Source organism: Pezoporus wallicus, unplaced genomic scaffold (assembly GCF_028554395.1).
Source record: "Pezoporus wallicus isolate ANWC-B61680 ecotype Strahan unplaced genomic scaffold, APGP_CSIRO_Pwel_v1 contig_9473, whole genome shotgun sequence".
NCBI classification, from domain to species: domain Eukaryota; kingdom Metazoa; phylum Chordata; class Aves; order Psittaciformes; family Psittacidae; genus Pezoporus; species Pezoporus wallicus.
The window spans coordinates 50815-72331 of NW_026635395.1; the positions used below are offsets into that span (position 1 = coordinate 50815).

General features: G+C 55.4%; 2 protein-coding genes across 2 annotated transcripts in view; both read left to right on the plus strand.

Annotated features, from left to right (window-relative positions):
* The first annotated feature begins 6497 nt into the window (after window positions 1-6497).
* VPS45 (vacuolar protein sorting 45 homolog) overlaps window positions 6498-21517 on the plus strand; it is a 36067-nt gene continuing 21047 nt past the window's right edge. Inside the window, exons 1-5 of the mRNA XM_057421837.1 lie at window positions 6498-6501; window positions 19545-19638; window positions 19718-19852; window positions 19948-20008; window positions 21102-21181. Coding sequence (XP_057277820.1) covers window positions 19546-19638; window positions 19718-19852; window positions 19948-20008; window positions 21102-21181 — 369 coding nt within the window. The 5' untranslated portion in view covers window positions 6498-6501; window position 19545. The remainder of the gene's footprint in view (window positions 6502-19544; window positions 19639-19717; window positions 19853-19947; window positions 20009-21101; window positions 21182-21517) is intronic.
* On the plus strand, window positions 16002-18455 carry LOC130605955 (CD48 antigen-like). The gene is made up of 4 exons (XM_057421850.1): window positions 16002-16110; window positions 17505-17825; window positions 17909-18172; window positions 18355-18455. Exons 1-4 carry the CDS (start codon window positions 16002-16004, stop codon window positions 18438-18440), a joined length of 780 nt encoding a protein of 259 aa, XP_057277833.1. The 3' UTR covers window positions 18441-18455.

A 21517-nucleotide genomic window follows, 5' to 3' on the forward strand; every position in this document is an offset into this window, starting at 1 on the left:
AGGGAACAGCCCTCACTGGAAGCCGCACGTTTGCATCCTCTCACCACCAGCAAGGGGTATGGAAACAAGGAACAGTTCCTAACTGGAAGCTCACTGCAGCACAATCCTGGAATGGTTTGGGTTGAAGGGACTTTAAAGCTCCTCCAGTCCAACCCCTGCCACGGGCAGGGACCCCTTCCACTGGAGCAGGATGCTCCGAGCCCCTGTGTCCAACCTGGCCTTGAACACACGCTCCCAATCTCCTTCCAAGTTCCCTCTGGGGCAGGAACTGTTCCTCAGCTCCATCTAACCCTGCCCTGGTGCAGCTTGAGGCCGTTTCCTCCTGTCCCATCCCTTGTTCCTTGGGAGCAGAGCTCAGCCCCTCCTGGCTCCATCCTCCTGTCAGGCACTTGTAGGGAGCCATCAGGTCCCCCCTGAGCCCTCTCTTCTCCACCTGACAGCCCCAGGTCCCTCAGCTGTTCCCCATCACTTGTGCTCCAGGCCCTGCACCAGCTCCGGTGCCCTTCTTCAGCACCTCAATGGGTGCAACATCCCACACTGAAAGCTGGGAATGCGGCTCTGTGCTGGGAATCAGGAGCTTTTACACCTGGGATTGGCCTCACACGCACGAACAGCCCCCAAATCCCACCGAGGACCACAGGAGCTGTGTGGGGAAGCTGGTGCCTCCTTCCAGCAGTGTCTGGGAAGAGACTGCTATCTGAGCAACCCCGCTGGTGGGAATCACACAATTGCACATTGTTATCCCACCCCAGCACTAAAACTCTTTGGCACGGACACCGTGGAGCGGCAGCGGCTGTTTACATGGAATGCTGCATGTTTGGGGAAGGGGGATGATACAAGATGTACTCCCGGCCCCATCACCAGCTTCCCAGTGGACAGAAGTTATCCCATTTCAGCCACCTCCCTGCAACCAAACCGGTGCATTCCTTCCCTCTCCCTCCGCTTTAAAACCTGGAAAACCCCCTGATTTCAAGGGAACAATCCATTGGATTGGTCACTGCAGAATAAAGGCTTCAGATCCTTGGTTGTAATCCTCATGCTCTTGGCATGGTAACTCAGGTCCCTCCTTCCAGCTAGCTCCCCATGGAGCTGTGCTCTTCCTGATCTCCTCCTTTCCTTTTCTCCATGTCTTCCTTCCCGTGGATCACTCAGATCTCACTGTGGAGGCCCTGTGCTGGTGGGAGGCTGAACGCAGGGACGGTGGATGAACCACGGTGTGGCGGATGAACCAGCCCAGATGAGGATGATCCATCTCATCACAACCTCCTGCAAGGAGCTGCCCTCCACCAGGAACCACAATTCACCAAAGACTTGTTTCCAAAGGGGAAAACCTTTGGAGCCGCAGGAGTTTATGAGCTGATGGGGTTTGCTCCAGCATGGAAGGGACCTTAAAGCTCATCTGAAGGCACAGGCAGGGACCCCTTCCACTAGAGCAGGATGCTCCAAGCCCCATCCAACCTTGAACGCTGCCAGGGATGCGGCAGCCACCTTCTCCGTTCAACCCATCCCAGTTCCCCACCACCTTCACTTCTTCCTTCTCTCCAACCCCAACCTCCCCTGTCCTGGTCTGAACCCATCGCCCCTTGTCCTGCCAAGAGGAGAAGCTCAAGAGCAAACAAACCTGCTCCTGGTCTCGGCAGCACCAGCAGCTCAGAGCCGTCCACAGGCAGGCACTGCCCAAGCCCTGGAGCCGACAGCGGAGCCCGGGCTGCTGTGAACCGAGCGTGACTCCTGCCTGCAGGAACCCCAATGTCCTCGGCCCTCAGGAATCTCCGAGCCCAGCAACGCCTCTGCCGTGATGCAAGGGCTGAGCTATGCGGGTGAGACACGGGGCTGAGCCGCTGCCGGTGCTCCCGGGGCAAGCAACCCCCGCCGTGCAGGGAACACTGGCACCTTTCAGCTCCCGGCACCACGCTTCCCCCCGGGATCTGCTGGGTCACCATCCCCATGGAGCGGCGTTTTGCAGGGCTGATCTTTCCTCTCCCTTGTCCCAAGCGCCAGCACCCGCGCTCCTTTCACATCAGTTACGGCATGGTTTGTGTTGGAAGGGACCTTAAAGCTCCTCCAGTTCCAAACCCCTGCCTTGGAGCACGCTGCTCCAAGCCCATTCCAACCTGGCTTTGAACACGACTCCAATCTGCCACCAAGTGCCATAAAGGTAAGAAATGAGCTAAAGCTCAGCGTGGAACCCACCTTCACCCTATTGCAGCTTCTCCTCCTCTCGAAACACCCTTGTTAAACGCAAGCTCCAGGCATCACCATGAGCAGGCCACCAGCAGCACCTTCACCACATCCACCGCCTCAGCTGGCCTGAAAGCCGCTCAGCTTTCAGGATGCTCCAATCCCCAGAAGCCTCTTTACATCATCTCACGCTTCCACTGGCTGTCCCCCGCAGGCACGGGATAACGTCGACACTCCCAAACCTCTGGGAATGGCGATGTTTGCCGAGCAGGCTGCTGCAATGTCAGCCTCAAGGGCTGGCCATCATCAGAAACCTCGGTGCAAAAGCAACACCATTCTGGTGCCTGCACGGATGGAAACGGGCAAGGTAAAACCCCCGACCCCGCAGGGATGTCACAACATTTCCTTAGCTAATGCTTGTAAAATGCTGTCCAAAGCTTCCTTAAGCCTCACCCTGATGAGACACTGGAAGGAGTTGCAGGAGGCAGGAGATAGGTGAGTCCTGGGCAGCAAACCCCTGGCAGGTTCAAGCCATTCCCCTTGGCCTGTCCCTGCATCCCTTGTCCCAAGCCCCTCTCCAGCTTTCCTGCAGCCCCTTCAGGCACTGGAGCTGCTCTCAGGTCTCCTGTTCAGGAGCCTTCTCTTCTCCAGGCTGCCCCAGCCCAGCTCTCAGTCTGTCCAGCTGGCAGAAGCAGCAGGAAGCCCATGGAACACACGTGGTGCAAGGGGAGTATTTACATGCGCTTGATGACGAAAGTCCTCTCGCTGCTGGTGTCCTGTACAACACTGACTTAAAAGCCAGAGTTTAAGACCAGGTGAGGCTGCACAAGGGCTTCTGACACCAAATGAAGCGGCTCCCTTGGGCTGAAACTGAACTTTCCTGATGCAGTTGCTGTGTCCAGCCCCTCGAGTGAGCAGGAAGAGGATGGCCAGGGTGAAGGACACCTCCGGCTGCCTTGGTTTTAGTCTGAGATCCAGGCACCCTCCCGGCACCTCCAAGAGCCTGGCTCTGGGCTTGACTCCTGGTTCCCGAGGCGAGCCTGGGGACTTGTTGAGGCAGCACCAGCATCTCTCAGGGTGAGCTTTCTGGTACGAGACCCTGCACTGCCTGCAAAGGCTTTCTCATGGTGGAAGCACCTCCTTCGTTAGCCACTGCTGAGGGCTGGTTCCTTCCAGCTCGGGAGGACCCGGTATGGCAGCGTGTTGGGGCATGACAGCGGAACGGGGTGAAGCGCTTCCAGCAGCGATGAACTCGCTCCTCCCCTCTGGACAGGACAACACAAACCCCAAACCCCAGTGAATCAGCCTGAAACCATTTGCTGGAAGCTCTGAGCAAGACCTGGGGGGCCAGTGGCCATCGCACTGCTCCCTCCCGGCTCCTCCATGTGTGGCAAGCAGCTCATGGCCCCTTCCTCCTCTCCTCTCCTCGCTGCTGTGGACTTAACCAACAGCCCATGGCTTCACCTTTGTTACAAACACCTCAAGGTGGGCACTGATTTGTCTGTAACCTCCCAGCTTTGAGCCTGTGTTAGTCAGTAGTGCTGAGGCGCTGGCACAGGGAAGCTGTGGCTGCCCCATCCCTGGCGGCGTTCAATGGGGCTTGGAGCAAGCTGCTCCAGTGGAAAGGGTCCCTGTCCTGGGCTTTAGATGAGCTTTAAGGTCCCTCCCCACCCAAACCCATCCATGGGTCTGTAACAGCTTCCCCCAGCTCGCAGGGCCGGAGCACCGCGACGTTTCCCATGGAGCAAGCAGAGGGGAGATTACCCGGAGCCGTGAGTCACACCTTGCTCCCAGCTGGAACAAGGCTGAGCCTTACACAAACAGGGTTTCTCGCTTGGTCACCACACCCACGGAGCAGAGAGTGAAAGCCCTGCATCCCGGAGCGCCGCGGGGATCCTCCATCCACACAGACCTGCATCCACCCGGCCGGGAAAGCACCGGCCACGAGACCCAGCCTTTGGGAAGGGGCAGTGAGGAAGGGGCCGGGTTTAGTTAACCCCTGCACAAGGAAAACCTGAGTAACAGAAATGGAAACACTTGATGCCAAAAGCGCACCTAAAACACGAGCACAGGATGGGTGGAGGCTGGAGGAAGGGAGGAGAAGGACTTGGGCTCCCCATGACCTGGCTTCAGCAAGCGCCTGAGCCCAGAACTCCCCCTGTGCTGGGAGCACCCCCAGAGCATGAGCAGCAGCTTGGGGGGGATCCTGCCCCTCTGCTGCGGGAAGGGGAGACCTCAGAGCAGCTCCTAAAGGGGCTCCAGGAAACCTGGAGAGGGGCTTGGGACAAGGGATGGAGGGACAGGCCAAGGGGAATGGCTTTAACCTGCCCGAGGGGAGACTGAGCTGAGCTCAGGCAGAAGCTCTTCCCTGGGAGGGTGCTGAGCTTTAAGCTCCCTTCCAACCTGAACCATTCCATGATCGAAGGCAGAAGGAACACACCAAAGCCACGTGAACCTCCCTGCCTCGCTCCTCTCCACAGGATAACCCAGCACCAGGGGCAGACCCGAGGGGGTTGGGAGGAGCTCAGCAGAAGCAGAGCCTCAGAGCATCCACGTCCTCCGTGGCTGCTGCAGGAACCTCCCTGCCCCGGCTCCATCAGGCAAATGGAGAGACTGAGGGAGGAGGTGAAGAGGAAGCAAGGTCCAACAAGGAAATGTGCTCAGCTTCATCCCTTGTGTCTCCTGGGGCACGAGGAAGGGGAAGTCACCCAACGCATTTACCTCAACAAGCATTCCCCTGGAAACAAACCCAAGCCACAGGACGGGAATGACGGATGTCAGCTCCAGGATCATCACTCTGAGGGGCTTTCATTGGAACGCTAAACCAAGGGGATCGTGGAGAACACAACAAGGTTAAAGCCAGAACTCATCATGAAAGGGGATGTGGGTTCCCTGTATCCAGCGCCCTCTGCTACACTTAAAGAGGTGTTTCCAGAAGGATTTTAGGAGCATTGAACTGCACCGACTCTTCCCTGTGGCTGCTGAGGAGGGCAGGACCTGAGCCAGGCTCCAGGCTCCATCCAGCAGCACAAAGTCAATGCACGACCTTGGCCGGGCACCTCCACCAGCTCCAGGGGCAGAAAGGACCTGGGGGGCCTCCGAGTGGGAGCCTCCAATGGGCGCCTTCAGATGGGAACCGAGGTGCCAAGATCCAGAGACCTGCCCCTGCCGGAGCTTTTGCTGCCCTGTATCCCCCTCCTTGCTCTGCAAAGCTCCACTTGGAGGCAGCCCCCCCCCAAGGCAGCAGGATGTGACCCACTGAACTCCAGCACCACACATCCACCCGGGAACCCACAGAGGGAGCCGGACTGACCCCCTCCAGATGGGCACCAAACCCTGCCCCATGGTGCAAGCCAGAGGTGCCATCACCAAGCCCTTCACTTCCCCAGCCTCATCACAACAGCTCCGAGCAAACCTGATGGGCTCCAAGCCAGCCGGACCTGAAGGACCCCAACGGAGGTTCCTTGCTTCCTGCTCCTCCTCGCCGGGGTGCTGCCTCCGTCCAGCACCCCTGACCTGACACTGCAGGTTACCTAACGCAGGCGAGAAGAGCCAAAACAGAGCCGGGATTAGCGCGGAGCCTGACCTGACCTAATACCTTCCTCCCCGGCGCTGAGCTCCCACTTAGGTGCTGTGCGAGGTGGGCACGGAGCGAGCGGCTCCGCTTCATCCAGGGCATGACGAAAAGAGTCCGAGCTGAGGGAGCTCTTCCCTGGGAGGGTGGTGGAACACAGGGGAGCTGTGGCTGCCCCGTCCCTGGCAGTGCTCAAGGCCAGGTTGGATGGGGCTTGGAGCATCCTGCTCTGGTGGAAGGGGTCCCTGCCCACGGCTTTGGATGAGCTTTAAGGCCCCTTCCAACCCACACCATTCCACGGCTCTATGGAGAAGAACCCAGGCATCGTGCGTGACCTGATGCAGACAATTCCAGCCATCAGGCTCAGCTTTTCCAGCTACACAACTTTGCCTGCCCCAGTGTCTTTACTCGCCCTGCAAGGAGGAATCCAGCCCACTAAAGGAGGGATATTCGCAGCCCATGGTCAGGCTCCAGCATCTCCCACTTGGCACAAGCAGCTCTTTGACCACCTTGGGAAGCACCAGCCTCAAAGCCGAGCTCGGAAGCCTTTCAGTGTGCCCTGGGCTGCTTCGGGACAGCGATGGCATCCCAGCGAAGAGGTGCATTTAAACACCCGCTGCTGCTCAAGAGGCAGGGCACGAGTGAAGCAACGGTTAAGTAAGAGGCACAGGGAAGTTTATAAAACCGGGATGGTTTTCATGTGTTTAACTGCTGCTAAATAAAACTTGACCCTATTGCGGAGCCGCAATCACCTGCTTCCCTTTGCTCCAAATACAACCCTGCCCCTTCCAACACCCAGATCAGCCTAAACCTTGCGATGATGAACACGGCGGCAGCCTCCAAGCCATAGAAAACCCTCCAACACAAACACAGCAGCTTCATCACGTCCAAGGCTCTTCCCATATCCTCATCATCACTCACGCATCAATTCCTCTTTTTGTGCTTTTCAGGCTAAATTACAAAGCAATTTCTTGATCCATCCCGAAGGCAGAACAATGGCTCAAACCCTGACATGGATCCTGTGTGCTGGGCTGCACCCCCAGAGCATGAGCAGGACATGGGGGGGATGCTCCCCTCTGCTGCATGAAGGCAAGAGCTTAGAGCAGCTCCAGTGCCTAAAGGGGCTGCAGGAAACCTGGAGAGGGGCTTGGGACAAGGGATGCAGGGACAGGCCAAGGGGAATGGCTTTAACCTGATAGAGAGGGGAGACTGAGATGAGCTCTTAGGCAGAAGCTCTTCCCTGGGAGGGTGCTGAGGCGCTGGCACAGGGTGCCCAGAGAAGCTGTGGCTGCCCCATCCCTGGCAGTGCTCAAGGCCAGGTTGGACACCGGGGTTGGAGCATCCTGCTCCAGAGGAAGGGGTCCCTGCCATGGCTCTGGACGAGCTTCCAGCTCCCTTCAACCCGATCCCTTCCACGGTTCTGTGAAGAGCCGAGTCCCTGCACTGGCGGATCCACACAACTCCAACCAAGCTCAGCATCTCCGCCCCTTTCAACCCGACCACGGCGCCTTCGCTCTCCCCGCAACCGGAGGCTGAACCCCCCCGGGCGCTGCAAACGCAGCCGCGCGCGGCTCACGGTGACCCGGGAGGCCCCGGCCCGCGCCCGTTACCGCGCTCCCTGCGTCAGCGACTCCCAGGACGGGGCAGAGCCGTTCCCTGAAGCGGGGACTGCGGAGCTGCCCCGGCCCCTGAGTCACCGCCGGGCTCCGCACCCACGGCGAAAGCGCTCCGGGGCCGCGGCGCCCCCGGCGTTACCCGGCCCAGGATCTGCCCTTTCCCCCCCGCCGCCCGGACCGGGCAGCTCCGGAGCCGCCGCTGTGGAGCCCAAAGGGGCCCGGGCCCGGCCCCATCCCCTCGGCGCACCCCGGGGAGCCCCATGGATCCCCGGTCTGAACTCCCTAATGTGGGGCTTAAACTGTCCCAGTGTGGGCCTGGAACCCCCCAGTGTGGGGCCTGAACTCCCCAATGTGGGGCCTGAACCCCCCCAGTGTGGGGCCTGAACCCTCCAATGTGGGGCCTGAACCGTCCCAATGTGGGGCCTGAACCCCCCAATGTGGGGCCTGAACCCCCCAGTGTGGGGCCTGAACCGTCCCAATGTGGGGCTTGAACCCCCCAATGTGGGGCTTGAACCATCTCCGTGTGGGGCCTGGACTCCCCAAATGTAAGGCTTCAACACCCCAGTGTGGGGCCTGAATCCGCCAATGTGGGTTCTGAACCATCCCAATGTGGGGCCTGAACCCCCGAGTGTGGGGCTTGAAACCCCCCAGTGTGAGACCTGGACCTCCCAAATGGGAGGCTTCAACCCCCCAATGTGGGGTCTGAATCCCCCAACTGGGGGCTTGAACCTTCCCAATGTGGGGCTTGAACCTTCCCAATGTGGGGCCTGAACCTCCCCAATGTGGGACCCGAACCCTCCCAATGGGGAGCCTGAGCCTCCTGTGTGGGGCATGAACCCCCCTTTTTGTGCTCTGAGACCCCAAAGTGAGCCATGAACCCCCCCAGTGTGGGGCCTGAACCCCCCTGCATTGTGCTTGAGCCCCCAGTGTGGAGCTCCTCAGTGCCCGGTGCGAGGAGCCCGTGGTGCCGGTGCCTCCGCTGTGAGATGTGGTGGGAGATCCCAATGGGGCTCCACGGCTTGGGGGTCTCACTGAACCCTGGGGCTTGGGCTGGAAGGGAGCCCTGGAGATCACCCAGAGCGTGTCCATGGGGCCCCCAGCACCCCCTGGGCAGGCTGGGCCAGGGCTCTGCACCCTCAGCACTGAGCTCTTCTCGTGGTGACGTGGTGCTTGGTGTGGTTCAGTTCACAGCCGCTGCTCCTTGTCCTGTCCCTGGGCACCACTGGGCAGAGCCTGGCACCATCCTCCTGGCACCACCTTCGAGCTATCGCTGTGCACTGATGGGAGCCCCCTCACTCTGCTCTTCAACAAACCAGACCCAGCTCCTTGTCCATAGGAGATGCTCCAGCCCCCCCCGCCAGCACATCCCTGCGGCCCCATTTGCTGCTCTGCCCCATCTCCCTGCTGCAGGCCTGGGTGGGACCGGCCGCGCTGGGGGTCCGGGAGCAGCAGCATCATGCGCAGGGTTCAGCTGATCCCGGCCTGAATCGCGCCTTTGTTCCCCGCCAGCGCCCAGCCTTGTTTGTATCGCACACAAAAGGATTGTTTATGGTGGCCGGGACGAGAAAGGGCCAGCAAAGAAAGAACAGTTTGTGCCCCCGGCCCCCCAGGGGGGTTCTGTTCCCCTTTCCCGGCTGCAGTGTTTGTGCAAAGGAGGAAGCATTGAATCCACCAGGTTGGAAACGCTTCCAGGGGCATCGGCAGTGGGACACAGCAGCACCGTTGGGGTGCTTCCCGGCGCTGCAGGGATGGAGGTTAAAGCGTGCGGTGACTCGCTGGATAAAGAAGTGCCACAAAGAGGATCAGGGATGGGAGGAGAGGGGGATAAAGGCAGAGCAGCAGATGGTGAGCGGTGCTGAGACACTGAAGAAGTGAGGTGAGGCAGAGCCCTGCTGAGCCAGTGGTGCTGAACCACTTCACTGGTGGAGAGGAACGTAGGATGATGACCCTGGCAGTGCTCAAGGCCAGGCTGGACACAGGGGCTTGGAGCAACCTGCTCTAGTGGAAGGGGTCCCTGCCCGTGGCTTTAGATGAGTTTTAAGATCCTTCCCAAGCCAAACCCTCAATGATTCCATGAGGAAACACAAGGATTGCAGACACAAAGTCTGTTCGGCTTAACTTAGGCTCGATGGGATAGCTCTGGACTGATCTGCAAAGACAACTCTTAAAGGCCTCTGCAAGAAAGAGCTTTTCTTGCCTTAAAACTCACTCAACTTTTGCCCAAAACCTTATGGAGTGGCCAATTGACATAACTGACATCCATGCACATAACTGACATCCATACACATAGATATCCATACACATAACTGACATCCATGCACAGGTACCCATACACGTAACTGACATCCATACACAGATATCCATGCACATAACTGACATCCATACACATAGATATCCATACACATAACTGACATCCATACACAGATATCCATACACATAACTGACATCCATACACAGATATCCATGCACATAACTGACATCCATACACATAGATATCCATACACATAACTGACATCCATACACAGATATCCATACACACATAACTGATCACATCCATACATACACATAGATATCCATACACATAACTGACACATACACAGATATCCATACACATAACTGACATCCATACACAGATATCCATACACATAACTGACATCCATACACATAGATATCCATACACATAACTGACATCCATACACAGATATCCATCCATACACATAACTGACATCCATACACATAGATATCCATACATAACTGACATCCATACACAGATATCCATACACATAACTGACATCCATACACAGATATCCATACACATAACTGACATCCATACACAGATATCCATACACATAACTGACATCCATACACAGATATCCATACACATAACTGACATCCATACACAGATATCCATACACATAATGACATCCATACACATAGATACATACACATAACTGAACATACACAGATATCCATACACATAAGATATCCATACACATAACTGACATCCATACACAGATATCCATACACATAACTGACATCCATACACAGATATCCATACACATACACATACACAGATATCCATACACATAACTGACATCCATACACAGATATCCATACACATAACTGACATCCATACACAGATATCCATACACATAACTGACATCCATACACAGATATCCATACACATAACTGACATCCATACACAGATATCCATACACATAACTGACATCCATACACAGATATCCATACACATAACTGACATCCATACACATATCCATACAGATCCATCACAGATATACACATCCATACACATAGATATCCATACACATAACTGACATCCATACACATAGATATCCATACACATAACTGACATCCATATCCATGCACAGATATCCATACACATAACTGACATCCATACACAGATATCCATACACATAACTGACATCCATACACATAGATATCCATACACATAACCGACATCCATACACATAGATACCCATACACATAACTGACATCCATGCACAGATATCCATGCACATAACTGACATCAATGCACATAGATATCCATACACATAACTGACATCCATACACAGATATCCATACACATAACTGACATCCATACACAGATATCCATACACATAACTGACATCCATACACATACATATAGATATCCATACACATAACTGACATCCATACACAGATATCCATACACATAACTGACATCCATACACATAGATATCCAGGCACATAACTGACATCCATGCACAGTTTCCATAAGACAACCGCAGAAGATTCTGGACCCAAAAGCACCTTTACTTGTTTATTCGCCCCCTTTTTTCACCCCTTGTTATTGTTGAATGGGAAACACAATCAGATTATGACGAAAGAATGAGGTGAAGTAAAGCATTGCCCCTACTGAAGTGTGCTTGTGTTCCAGCAGGAACCCACCAGACTTACTGCAGGGCAGCTGAATGGATGCAGACATTGTTCCCAAGGCACTTAAATGGAGGTACCTAGATTTACTCATCAGATAATGAAGTAGGAATGACAGACATGCTTACTCGTGGTGTGATGATTTCTTTCTGTAGCCCAAGGAGAAAAGCAGAGGGTTAAATGGCAGTTGACAAACAAAGCTAATAGGAAAGCCAACTCATTTTTGGCTTCAAAGATGGAAACTCATCCAAACCTTATTCCTTTGCCAAGAGCAGGAGCCCTGGATGCTGTGGCACAAGATGTTTCAGCCACCAGCGTTGCTTTAGAGTAAGACCTGAGGCACAGGGAAAGGGTCAGGATTCTCTCAAGCCATAAGAAACCAGCCCAGGGGCTGGGATGCTGTTCTTGCACCCAGGAGAGGGACATGTAAAGAAGTGGTTCTGTACTAATGAAAACCAGAGGAGGAAACTCATCACAGGACACAACTGTTTCCAGGCAACTCCTCTATTTGTCAGCGTCTGCATGGATTTCAGCTCCCTTCTGCCTGCAGTGAGCTGGTTTTCCCCCCTCCTCTATACTTAGAGATGTTCCTGCCCTTTTCCTGACACAAGAGGAAGGGGAGTTTGTTGGTGCTGACCTGAAGGTGCCCATTGCTAGGAGCAAATGGTTTGTTCTCAACCCATTTCCAGAGCTGGACTCACTCAAGTCACTGGTTGATGTGGTCCCTGGATCCCACTACACACACATGGAGGGGGTGTAACGGGGAAATTCAAGGTATTTCTTGGGTGGAAAGGCTTTTCCTTGTAGGAAGTTTGCAGGAAGGCAGTATTCCTTTAAGGACAAAGATGTATTTAAGGAGGAGACAACACTCTGGGATTATTTAGCTGAAAAAAAACCATCACTGACATGGTTACAAAAGCATTTCCAAAGCAAACAGACAGAGAACAAAATGGTACTTTCCAGACACTAAACCATTTATGATCTAAACAATAGGATGCAATTAAATACTGGGGTTTAACTTAGTTTGCAATTATTATGCATGTAAAGCAGTACCTTTGGCTGTGAGTCCCCCCACTACCTCCTTAAATGAGGTGTCGGTCAGTTTGAAGAGGAGAAGTAAAATCTGATGCCTGGAATTGGAGTTTTCCTACAGAAATCCTGCCTCCTCTAAACCACACACACTGGATTTGGACAGGCAAAAAACCTTCCTGGCCTCTGAGCACTCTGTAGAAAGAGGAACCAGAGGATTCTGGTCAGCAAAATGCAACGTAAACTGGGATTTCAGCTGATAATCAAAGTGCTTAAAGGACAACAAACGTGGAAGTTACTCCATGAAGAAAAGGGGAGTTGTTAATTGGAAGTGAAAGGCAGGACTTACTCCTTCATCCAGTCGTCTATAAATAGGGATGTGCCAGTGAGGGTGCGCTGGCTCCGTTGCCTGCGGCCCCTTTTAGCTGTGTCCCTCTAGGAATAGCACCTAATCCCAGCTGCTGTTCTTAGGGCGATTAGCAGAGGCTCCTTTGGGTGCCTGGACATGACTCAAGCAGAGCTGGTGCTGCAGAAGAGGAGGGTGACCTCATTTTGTGCACTTGCAGCCCAGGAACCACCCATGTGTGGGGGCTGCATCACCAGCATGTGAGCAGCAGGGACAGGGAGAAGGCCCAGAGAAGCTGTGGCTGCCCCATCCCTGGCAGTGCTCAAGGCCAGGTTGGACACAGGGGCTTGGAGCATCCTGCTCTAGTGGAAGGGGTCCCTGCCATGGCTGCAGATGAGCTTTAAGGTCCCTTCCAACACAAACCAGTCTATGAACTTCTTCCTAATATTTCATCTTAGATCTCCCCTCTTTCTGTGGTTTGATGTTCCATCAGGCAAGCAGATCTCTCCATTACAGCTACAGCTTACAACCAAGCCCATTTATCACCCTCTTTTACTGATGTTTTGTGACAAAAAGCAGCTGGACTATTCCTTTTGTGGCACAGAAACTGAGGCACAGAGACAGAGATGTGTCTTGCTTCTGTTGCTGTCAAGACACCCCTGCAGCTTCTGTGTCTGGGGATGCCGAGGATGAGCCCCACACCATGGACCACATCACATACCCAGCCAACACTACGCAACCTGGGGCTCTGCTGCATCTCGGCGCCGTTCCTCCAACCAGAACAGCTGGACCAGTAAAGCCGGATGGATTCTGCGTGTCCTGGGGTCCTCACAGCGTCCAGCTCGCAGGAGGAGGATGCGGAGCTGCCTCTGCTCCGCTCCGCAGGCGCCCTCTGCCTGCGCGTTGCAGGAACTGAAACACAGCCCAAACCCGTTTCAAAACGCCCCAGCCCTCGAGGGGCTCTTGCACGTTGGGGTTGGTGGTGGTGAACTGGGAGCTGAATCTTAGCGTTCAGTGACTTTCCAAATGGTGATGTTATCCAGGAGCTCACTCTGTTATCCACGATGTCTCGATATTCCAAGAGGCACTGGCAAAGCAACCCTTTTGGTCTACTCCTTTTACGAAGCTTCTTTAACGTTTGGAGCTTCACACCCAAGACATGACTCTGAATGCACACTGTTTCTGTTCTAATTTCTCTTCAACTGAACGACTCTGCTTAGACTCCTGACACTATACAAGTGTTCCCAGCCTACAGCCCTTCCAGTGGTGCTGGGGCTTCCTGCCCTTCCTCTGCTTATGTTTCAAGTCACAAGCCAAACTTCCTCAACTCACTTCTTCATTCCTCAGCACTTGATCACAACTGAAGTTTGCCTGCAGTTTTCTGTGGGGTTTTCTAAATCCAGGGACTGAAAAGATTGTGGCTTGTAAGGAGAGAAAGCTCTATTCAGCTTAATGCCGCCAGGGGAAGGGTGATGCCTCTGAACACCTCCATGGATCATCTCCGCATGCAAACTTCAGTAGCCCTTGTATTGCTGGAGCATGGGGAATGTCTCCAAGCTTTCAGCAATATGAGGTGCAGGCTGGCTGCTGTCTAAACAGAAACAGCAACAAAACTTGTAGAAAGCAAAAGGAAATAACCCTTCTCCCTGTTAAAGCTGTGTGGGCTGAGCTCTGGTGGTGCTGAGTAATTTATCCCCTGAGCCCACAGAACCAGCTGAGCTTCTCTTACCTTTTTCCAGCAGTGGAACAAGTGAGCGGTGCCTTCCCCATCCCTGGCTCTTCACTGAAGCTGCTCCATCCTCAACAGAGGGACCCTGACAGGACTGGGGGATCCATTCCCATCTCCAAGCACCTACTATGGGGAGAACAGGAGCAAACTGAAGTCCACACCACTTCCCTGAGGACGATTGGGTCTTTCCTTGATGAGGTTTTAAGGACCACCCCATCCTCCTCCTTGCTGTAGATCCCAAAGCAGGGCAGAGTACTGGGGGGTTTCCTGCACTGATGGGCATCGTGGCTGCGAGCACTGGTGCTCATCACCAGCTCTCCGGGGGGCTTCATGCTGGGTCCCAGCCCCATGATGCTGCAATGGAGTGGCAGCAGTGGGGATGCAGCCTCTGCCCCGCAGCATTGGGAGGTTCTGGACACTGTTACTGTACCTGAAATCATCTTGCTGGTTAGATCCTCTTCTTTTGAGGTGAAAGACCTGTAGTAGGAGGATGCAGCTCTGGTACAAGCTTGGAACCGATGCTCTGCCCCCTTCTGCAGGGCTGTCTCTGGTGAAGCATCTCAGCAGCACAACTCTGCTTTGAATACTTTCCACTCAAGGCAAAATAAATCACATAGCAAAACCAGGAATTACAGAGCTGTCCTGGGTTCAGCAGTAGCAGTCATTTTTCCCCTTCTTGGTAGCTGGTGCAGTGCAGTGTTTTGACTTTCGGCCTGGGAACAGAGCTGATATCGATGTTTTGGTTTGGCCAAGGACTTTGTGAGCCTCATGCTCTGCCAGGGAGGAGGGGAAGCCGTGAGGAAGCAGAGACAGGACACCTGACCCAAACTGACCAAAGAGGTATTCCATACCACAGCACGTCATGCCCAGGATGTAACTGGGAGTTAGCCGGAAGGGCTGGGGGACTGCAGGGTTGGAGGAGGTATGGGTTGGTGCTTGGTCGGGCTGGGGGGTGAGTTATCAGTTGGCTGGTGGTGAGGTGTTGTATTCTCTTCCCTTGTTATTCCCTTTATCATTGTTATTATTGGTGGTAGCAGTAGTGATCTGTGTTACACCTTAGTTACTAAACTGCTCTTATCTCAACCCCTGGGAGTTGCATTCTTTTCTATTCCCCTCTCCGTCCCTCCGGGAGTAGGGGGAGGGAAAGAAGGGGGGGAGTGAGTGAACAAGTTACCTGACTGGGTTTAAACCACGACAAGAGCCCAGCGCAGGAGCTTGGGTTTGAGTACGCCTCCCCTGCACCAGGTATCGACTCCATTGTAGCAAAGGCTTCATGAACAGAAGCATGGAGCAACCTGCTCTAGTGGAAGGTGTCCCTCTCCGTGGCAGGGGGTTGTGACTGGATGAGCTTTGAAGGTCTCTTCCCACCCAGACCATTAAATGACTCTAAATGGGATCCCTGTGTGTCAGCAGCTGTAAAGGAAGAGGAGACCCCTGGGGTCTGCGTTTCGTTTCCCTTCGCAGTGGTGGTGATGGGAGTCGGGGTCCTTGGGGTGCTGTACGTGGTGTCCACGGGGAGGTTTGGGGCTGCTGCGCATGAACAGCGTTTTAAGAAACTGCGCATGTGCCTTTGGGGTTTACAAAGCGGATCACATGGCGCAGGCTGGTTCATGGGGTCCTTGGGGAGCCACTGCATGTTGGAGTTTGGGTTTGGATGCAGACAGCAGAGTGGTGCTGCTTTTCTTCCTCTGCATCACGCAAGGTATGGTGCCGGGTTTCCTGGAGTGAGGGAGCTGCACTGGGGGGAGATGGCTTTGGGGTTGGGTGGGGACCCTGGGGATGCATTCATGGCTAAACCCTCCCTGTATCCCTCTCCACCTCAGCTCCTCCCATGCCGGTGCTGTGCCCATGGAATGACCCACTGGCTACCATGGAGCTGGGGGTGAGGAGCTGCTCTGGGTCAGGGAGGGGGAGCAACAAAAATGAACTCAGACGGAAAAAACAACTTCATTGTGGTCACTTAGTGTGGGGAAGAGGAAATACCAAAACCAACTGCCTCTGCAACGTGGCGGAGAGAACACAGAGGCGTGGTGGGGCCCTGCACAGGGTGCCCAGAGAAGCTGTGGCTGCCCCATCCCTGGCAGTGTTCAAGGCTGGGTTGGTGTTCTAGGTTCAGCAGTAACAGTCGATCTTTCTCCTTCTTGGTAGCTGTGCAGTGCTGTGTTTTGACTTTCAGCCTGGGAACAGCACTGATAACACCGATGTTTTTAGTTGTTGCTAAGTAATGTTTACTCTGACCAAGGACTTTGTGAGCCTCATGCTCTGTCAGGGAGGAGGGGAGGAAGCAGAGACAGGACACCTGACTTAAGCTAGCCAAAGAGGTGTTCCATAGCACAGCACATCATGCCCGGGAGGTAACTGGGAGCTACCCAGAAGGGCACTCACTGCTCGGTCGGGCTCGTTTCGGGGTGGTATTGTATTCTGTTGTTATTTCTCTTATCATTATTATCACTGGTGGTAGCAGTAGTCATCTGTGTTATACCTTAGTTACTGCACTGTTCTTATCTCAACCCATGGGAGTTATATTCTTTCGATTCTCCTCTCCATCCCTCCGGGGAGGGGGAGAGGGGGGGAAGGAAGGAAAGAAAGAGGAGGGGGGAGCGGAAACTGTGTGGCTGACTGGGTTTAAACCACGACAGTTGGACACATGGGCTTGGAGCAGCCTGCCCTAGTGGAAGGTGTCCCTGCCCATGGCAGGGGTTGGGACTGGATGAGCTTTGAAAGTCTCTTCCAACCAGAACCATTCCATAATGATTCTATGAATCAGTGAGCAAATGGGTTATTTGTAATTTAGAAACACAGAAGCATAGAATTTGGGCTGGAAAGGACAATAAGATCATCCAGTTCCAATGCCCCTGCCATGTGCAGGGATGCCTCACACCAAACCATGGTCACCAAAGGCTCTGTCAAACCTGGCCTTGAACACTGCCAGAAACGGGGCATTTACCACTTCTCTGGGCACCCTGTGCCAGCGCCTCAGCACCCTCAAAGGGAAGAGCTTCTTCCTTATCTCCAATGTGAACTTCCCCTGTTGAAGTCTGAACCCATCACCCCTTGTCCAAGCTGGCCAAGCAGCTCTGGTCTCCACTTTCCCAGCATCCCAGGCACACCAGAAGCCACCATTAGAGGTGGTTGGGGCCGTTCATGGGGTGGCATATCTCAGTCCGAGCCTGCAAAGCAAAATCTCCTACCACGAAGTCCATTGGCGCCGCAATAACAACTTGAAACTGGCCGGCCGGGACGGCAGCGGGGAGGTCTGGTACTGCAACAACAGCTACTGGGGGCGCCTGGAGCTCTTCTCCAACAACACCCTGAAGATCAGCCGCCTGCAGAAGAGCGACAGCAGCGTGTACCAGCTGTACATGGAGGATGAGACGGGCAAGGGGCTCACTGAGAGCATCCTCCTGACGGTGTACGGTGAGCTGGGAACATGGGAGGGCTGTCACAGCATCCCACGACGGGACAAGGGGGAGGCTGTGACATCCTGGTGCCTCTTGCAGAGCTGGTCCCAAAGCCCACTGTGAATGCCAAAGTGATCAGGGGTGACCTGGAGCAGTGCGAAGCAACCCTGGAGTGCTCAGTGGGGCTCGAAGCAGTGACCTATGAGTGGATCTCCCACTCCAAGATCCAGATGAAGCGTATCAGTGCTTCTGAGCTGCACGTGCTCCTCAGCTCCTCACCAGATACTTACACCTGCAAGGTCAGCAACCCCGTGTCCTCCAACAACGCCTCTCTGATCTACACGCACCCATGCTCCTGGACAGGTACTGCATAGAGGGCAGAACTTGGGTGGATGGGCTGCAAACCCTGAGGACAGCGGGTCCCTGCCAGGCTGGAGGTGGCCCATGGCTCTGGTGGGTTGGTGGCTGGCAGCAGCTTGTATGAGCAGGGGTTTGGGGGTCCCCTGCCAGGGCTCGGCAGCTCACAGCCCTCCCTCTGCCTCCAGGTGAGTCTTCCAGTGCTGCCTCCTGCACCACCACCATCGTGCTCGTGGCCCTGGCGCTCCACCTCCTCCTCCTCACTCTGCCTTAAGGCCGCTCTGTGGTTGACATCTCACCTCATCTCATCACCCCTGCTCCTGAATGAAGCTGCCAGCCCGGCTGAATACAGAAGGATGCAGTTGCTCAGGGGAACCATCACAACCAGTGTCTGCTACAGCAGCACCCACCCAGTCCCTCCACATCTGCTTGCTTCCTGCAGCCCAAGCTCGGGCTGCTCCGTGCCTCAGTTTCCCTCCTCCCCTTTTCTCCTGTGCTTTAGTTAGGGGTCACGTCCTGCAGGCCTGAGCCTCCTGCAGGGCTGGTTTAAGCACCCGGGCAATCCCAACTGCTGAATTCATGGTTACCTGCTCGGGAACCCTCTTGCTGGCCCTGAGACCTGCAGGGAAACCCAACCTGGGCCTTTCCCGAGGCTCCCCTTGGACCTGGGAGCTCCCTGACCGTCGCCTGCTGTCGGTCATGCCCTTTACATGGCTGATGGGCAGTGCACGACACGTTTGACCTGAGCCAGCGGCACCAGAGCAGAGCCCAAGTGGCCCCTTTGGCTGCCTCTGCGAGGGAGGTGCGGGCGGCACAGGTACGGCCTCTCCTTCCAGCAGGGTCTGTCCACGAACACGTTGAACTGGGACCTCAAACGCCAGGTTTCCAGGTGTCTGTTTTGGCCTGGGGCAGCTGCAGCGGGTGCTGGGGAACGGGGGGCGAGGGGGGAGCCGCGTTACTGCGTTCTGGGCCGGGTTTTCCTCCTCCCCATACCCAGTGAAGTGCCTTTTCCCTTTGCTCTAGTTTTACCCCCACCCCCGTGACTCCCAGCTCAGCTCGAGCAGCTCCTCCTGCCCGTGGCTTTAGGCGAGCTTTAAACTCCATCCCTTCCAAACCAACCTGCGGGGCCGCAACCGACCCAAAGGGGCCGCCCTCAGCGAGGCGAGCGGCGGAGGGGCCGGGCCGGGCCGGGCTCCCCTGAGGCAGCTTCCGGGTGCCCCGGGGGCGGGGCCGGCGGGAGGCGCCGCGGTGGCTGCTGGGAGTTAAAGTCCTTGTGCGCACCCCCCCCCCCCCCATCGCGCCGCTCTCCCGCTGCCGGACTACAGCTCCCAGCGGGCAGCGCGGCGCGGCCGGGCCGAACGGGGCCGAACGGGGCCGAGATGAACGCGGTGCTGGCCGTCAAGCAGTACGTGTCCAAGATGATCGAGGACAGCGGGCCGGGCATGAAGGTGCTGCTCATGGACCGGGAGACGGTGAGCGGCGGGGCCGGGTGGGGAGCGGAGCGGCGGGACCCAGCCCCGCGGTGACCGGCGCCGCTGCTCCCGCCCGCAGACCGGCGTGGTGAGCATGGTGTACACGCAGTCCGAGATCCTGCAGAAGGAGGTGTACCTCTTCGAGCGGCTGGACTCCGCCAACAGGGAGCCCATGAAGCACCTCAAGGCCATCTGCTTCCTGCGGCCCACCAAGGTAGGGCCCTGCTCCCGGGGGCGGTGCGGGTCAGCCCCGGCCCCTCGCACACCGCCTTTCCTAAATGCCCCCTCCCTGGTGCCGTTTTCATGCAGGAGAACGTGGAGTTCCTCATCCAGGAGCTGCGGAGGCCCAAGTACAGCATCTACTTCATCTGTGAGTGTGTGCCCTGGCCTGCAGCGCTGCCCAGCGGCACTGACTGCAGTAGAGGATGCTGCGAGGGCTGGAGCAGCCCCCATAGGAGCCAGGCTGAGAGAGCTGGGCTGGGGCAGCCTGGAGAAGAGAAGGCTCCTGAAGGGGAGACCTGAGAGCAGCTCCAGTGCCTGAAGGGGCTGCAGGAAAGCTGGAGAGGGGCTTGGGACAAGGGATGTAGGGACAGGCCAAGGGGAATGGCTTTAACCTGCCAGAGAGCAACGTGAAGCATTAGAATCCCAGAAATGTTTAGGGCTGAGTTGTATGGAAGGAATGCAGATTTATGGTGTTGCTTTGTAAAGATCTCTTATGTTGCTTCAGTTTAATCTCATAGCCATGTACCCTTCCCTAATAGAATTTGGTGACTTAAAGAGCATGAAAACTAGAATCCACGTGTTCTTAGCATTTTAGTAAAGGCCTGTCCATGGGAGCAGCCCCATTGTCCCACATCTGTATTGTAGAACTGTAGAATCCCAGACTGGGTTGGGGTGGAAGGGACCTTAAAGCTCATCCAGCTCCAGCCCCTGCCACAGGCATGGACCCCTTCCACTGGAGCAGGATGCTCCAAACCCCTGTGTCCAACCTGGCCTTGAGCACTGCCAGGGATGGGGCAGCCACAGCTTCTCTGGGCACCCTGTGCCAGCGCCTCAGCACCCTCACAGGGAAGAGCTTCTGCCTAAGAGCTCATCTCAGTCTCCCCCCGGCAGGTTAAAGCCATTCCCCTTGGCCTGTCCCTGCTTGCTCCGATAGGAAGAGCACACACGAAAGCAGGTACAAGTTATGAAGCAAATAAAAGCAAAGCAGAGCAGCTTCAGCAGGTTTTGTGCTGCAGGGGAGTCCTCCAGCCCCGGTCCCAGCGGATGATGTTAGGGGAGATGAGCTGAAGTGGCCTCTAGATGTCATTGCCGCTCTGCGGTGCTGCCAGAAGGGCCGTGGTGCTTCTGCTTTGGGCTCGGTTTTGCCATAGGAAAGCCTGGCGAGAGCATTCCATGGTGTTCTTGTGTGTTCCATGTCCCACACGGAGCCTGACTGTTCTCTCCCCGTTGTTCTCTTCCAGACTTCAGCAACGTGATCAGTAAGAGTGATGTCAAGTCTTTAGCTGAGGCTGACGAACAGGAGGTTGTGGCTGAAGTTCAGGTGAGGGGATTGTTTTGGCTCTTTTTAGTAGATCTTCTATCCCCAAAGCAGCACACAAGGTAAAAGCTCAGGTGGGGCAGTGTGGCTCTGGAACAGCGTGAAAAGCGTGCAGCAGTGCTTCAGCAGCCTCCCATGGGAGAAGAGATGAACACAGATGTGGATTACAAGGGAGAAGGAGAGCTCCCTGGTTCCTCTCTGCCCTGCAGCCTTCAGAGCCACTCCTGGCTCTGCTGCTGCCTGTGTTTCATGGGGCTGCTGCACGTCTGTGGTGCTGACAAAGAGCTCCACGCACTAAACGTGTACATGGCAGATGGGCATGGAGCTGGCAGCAGCAGT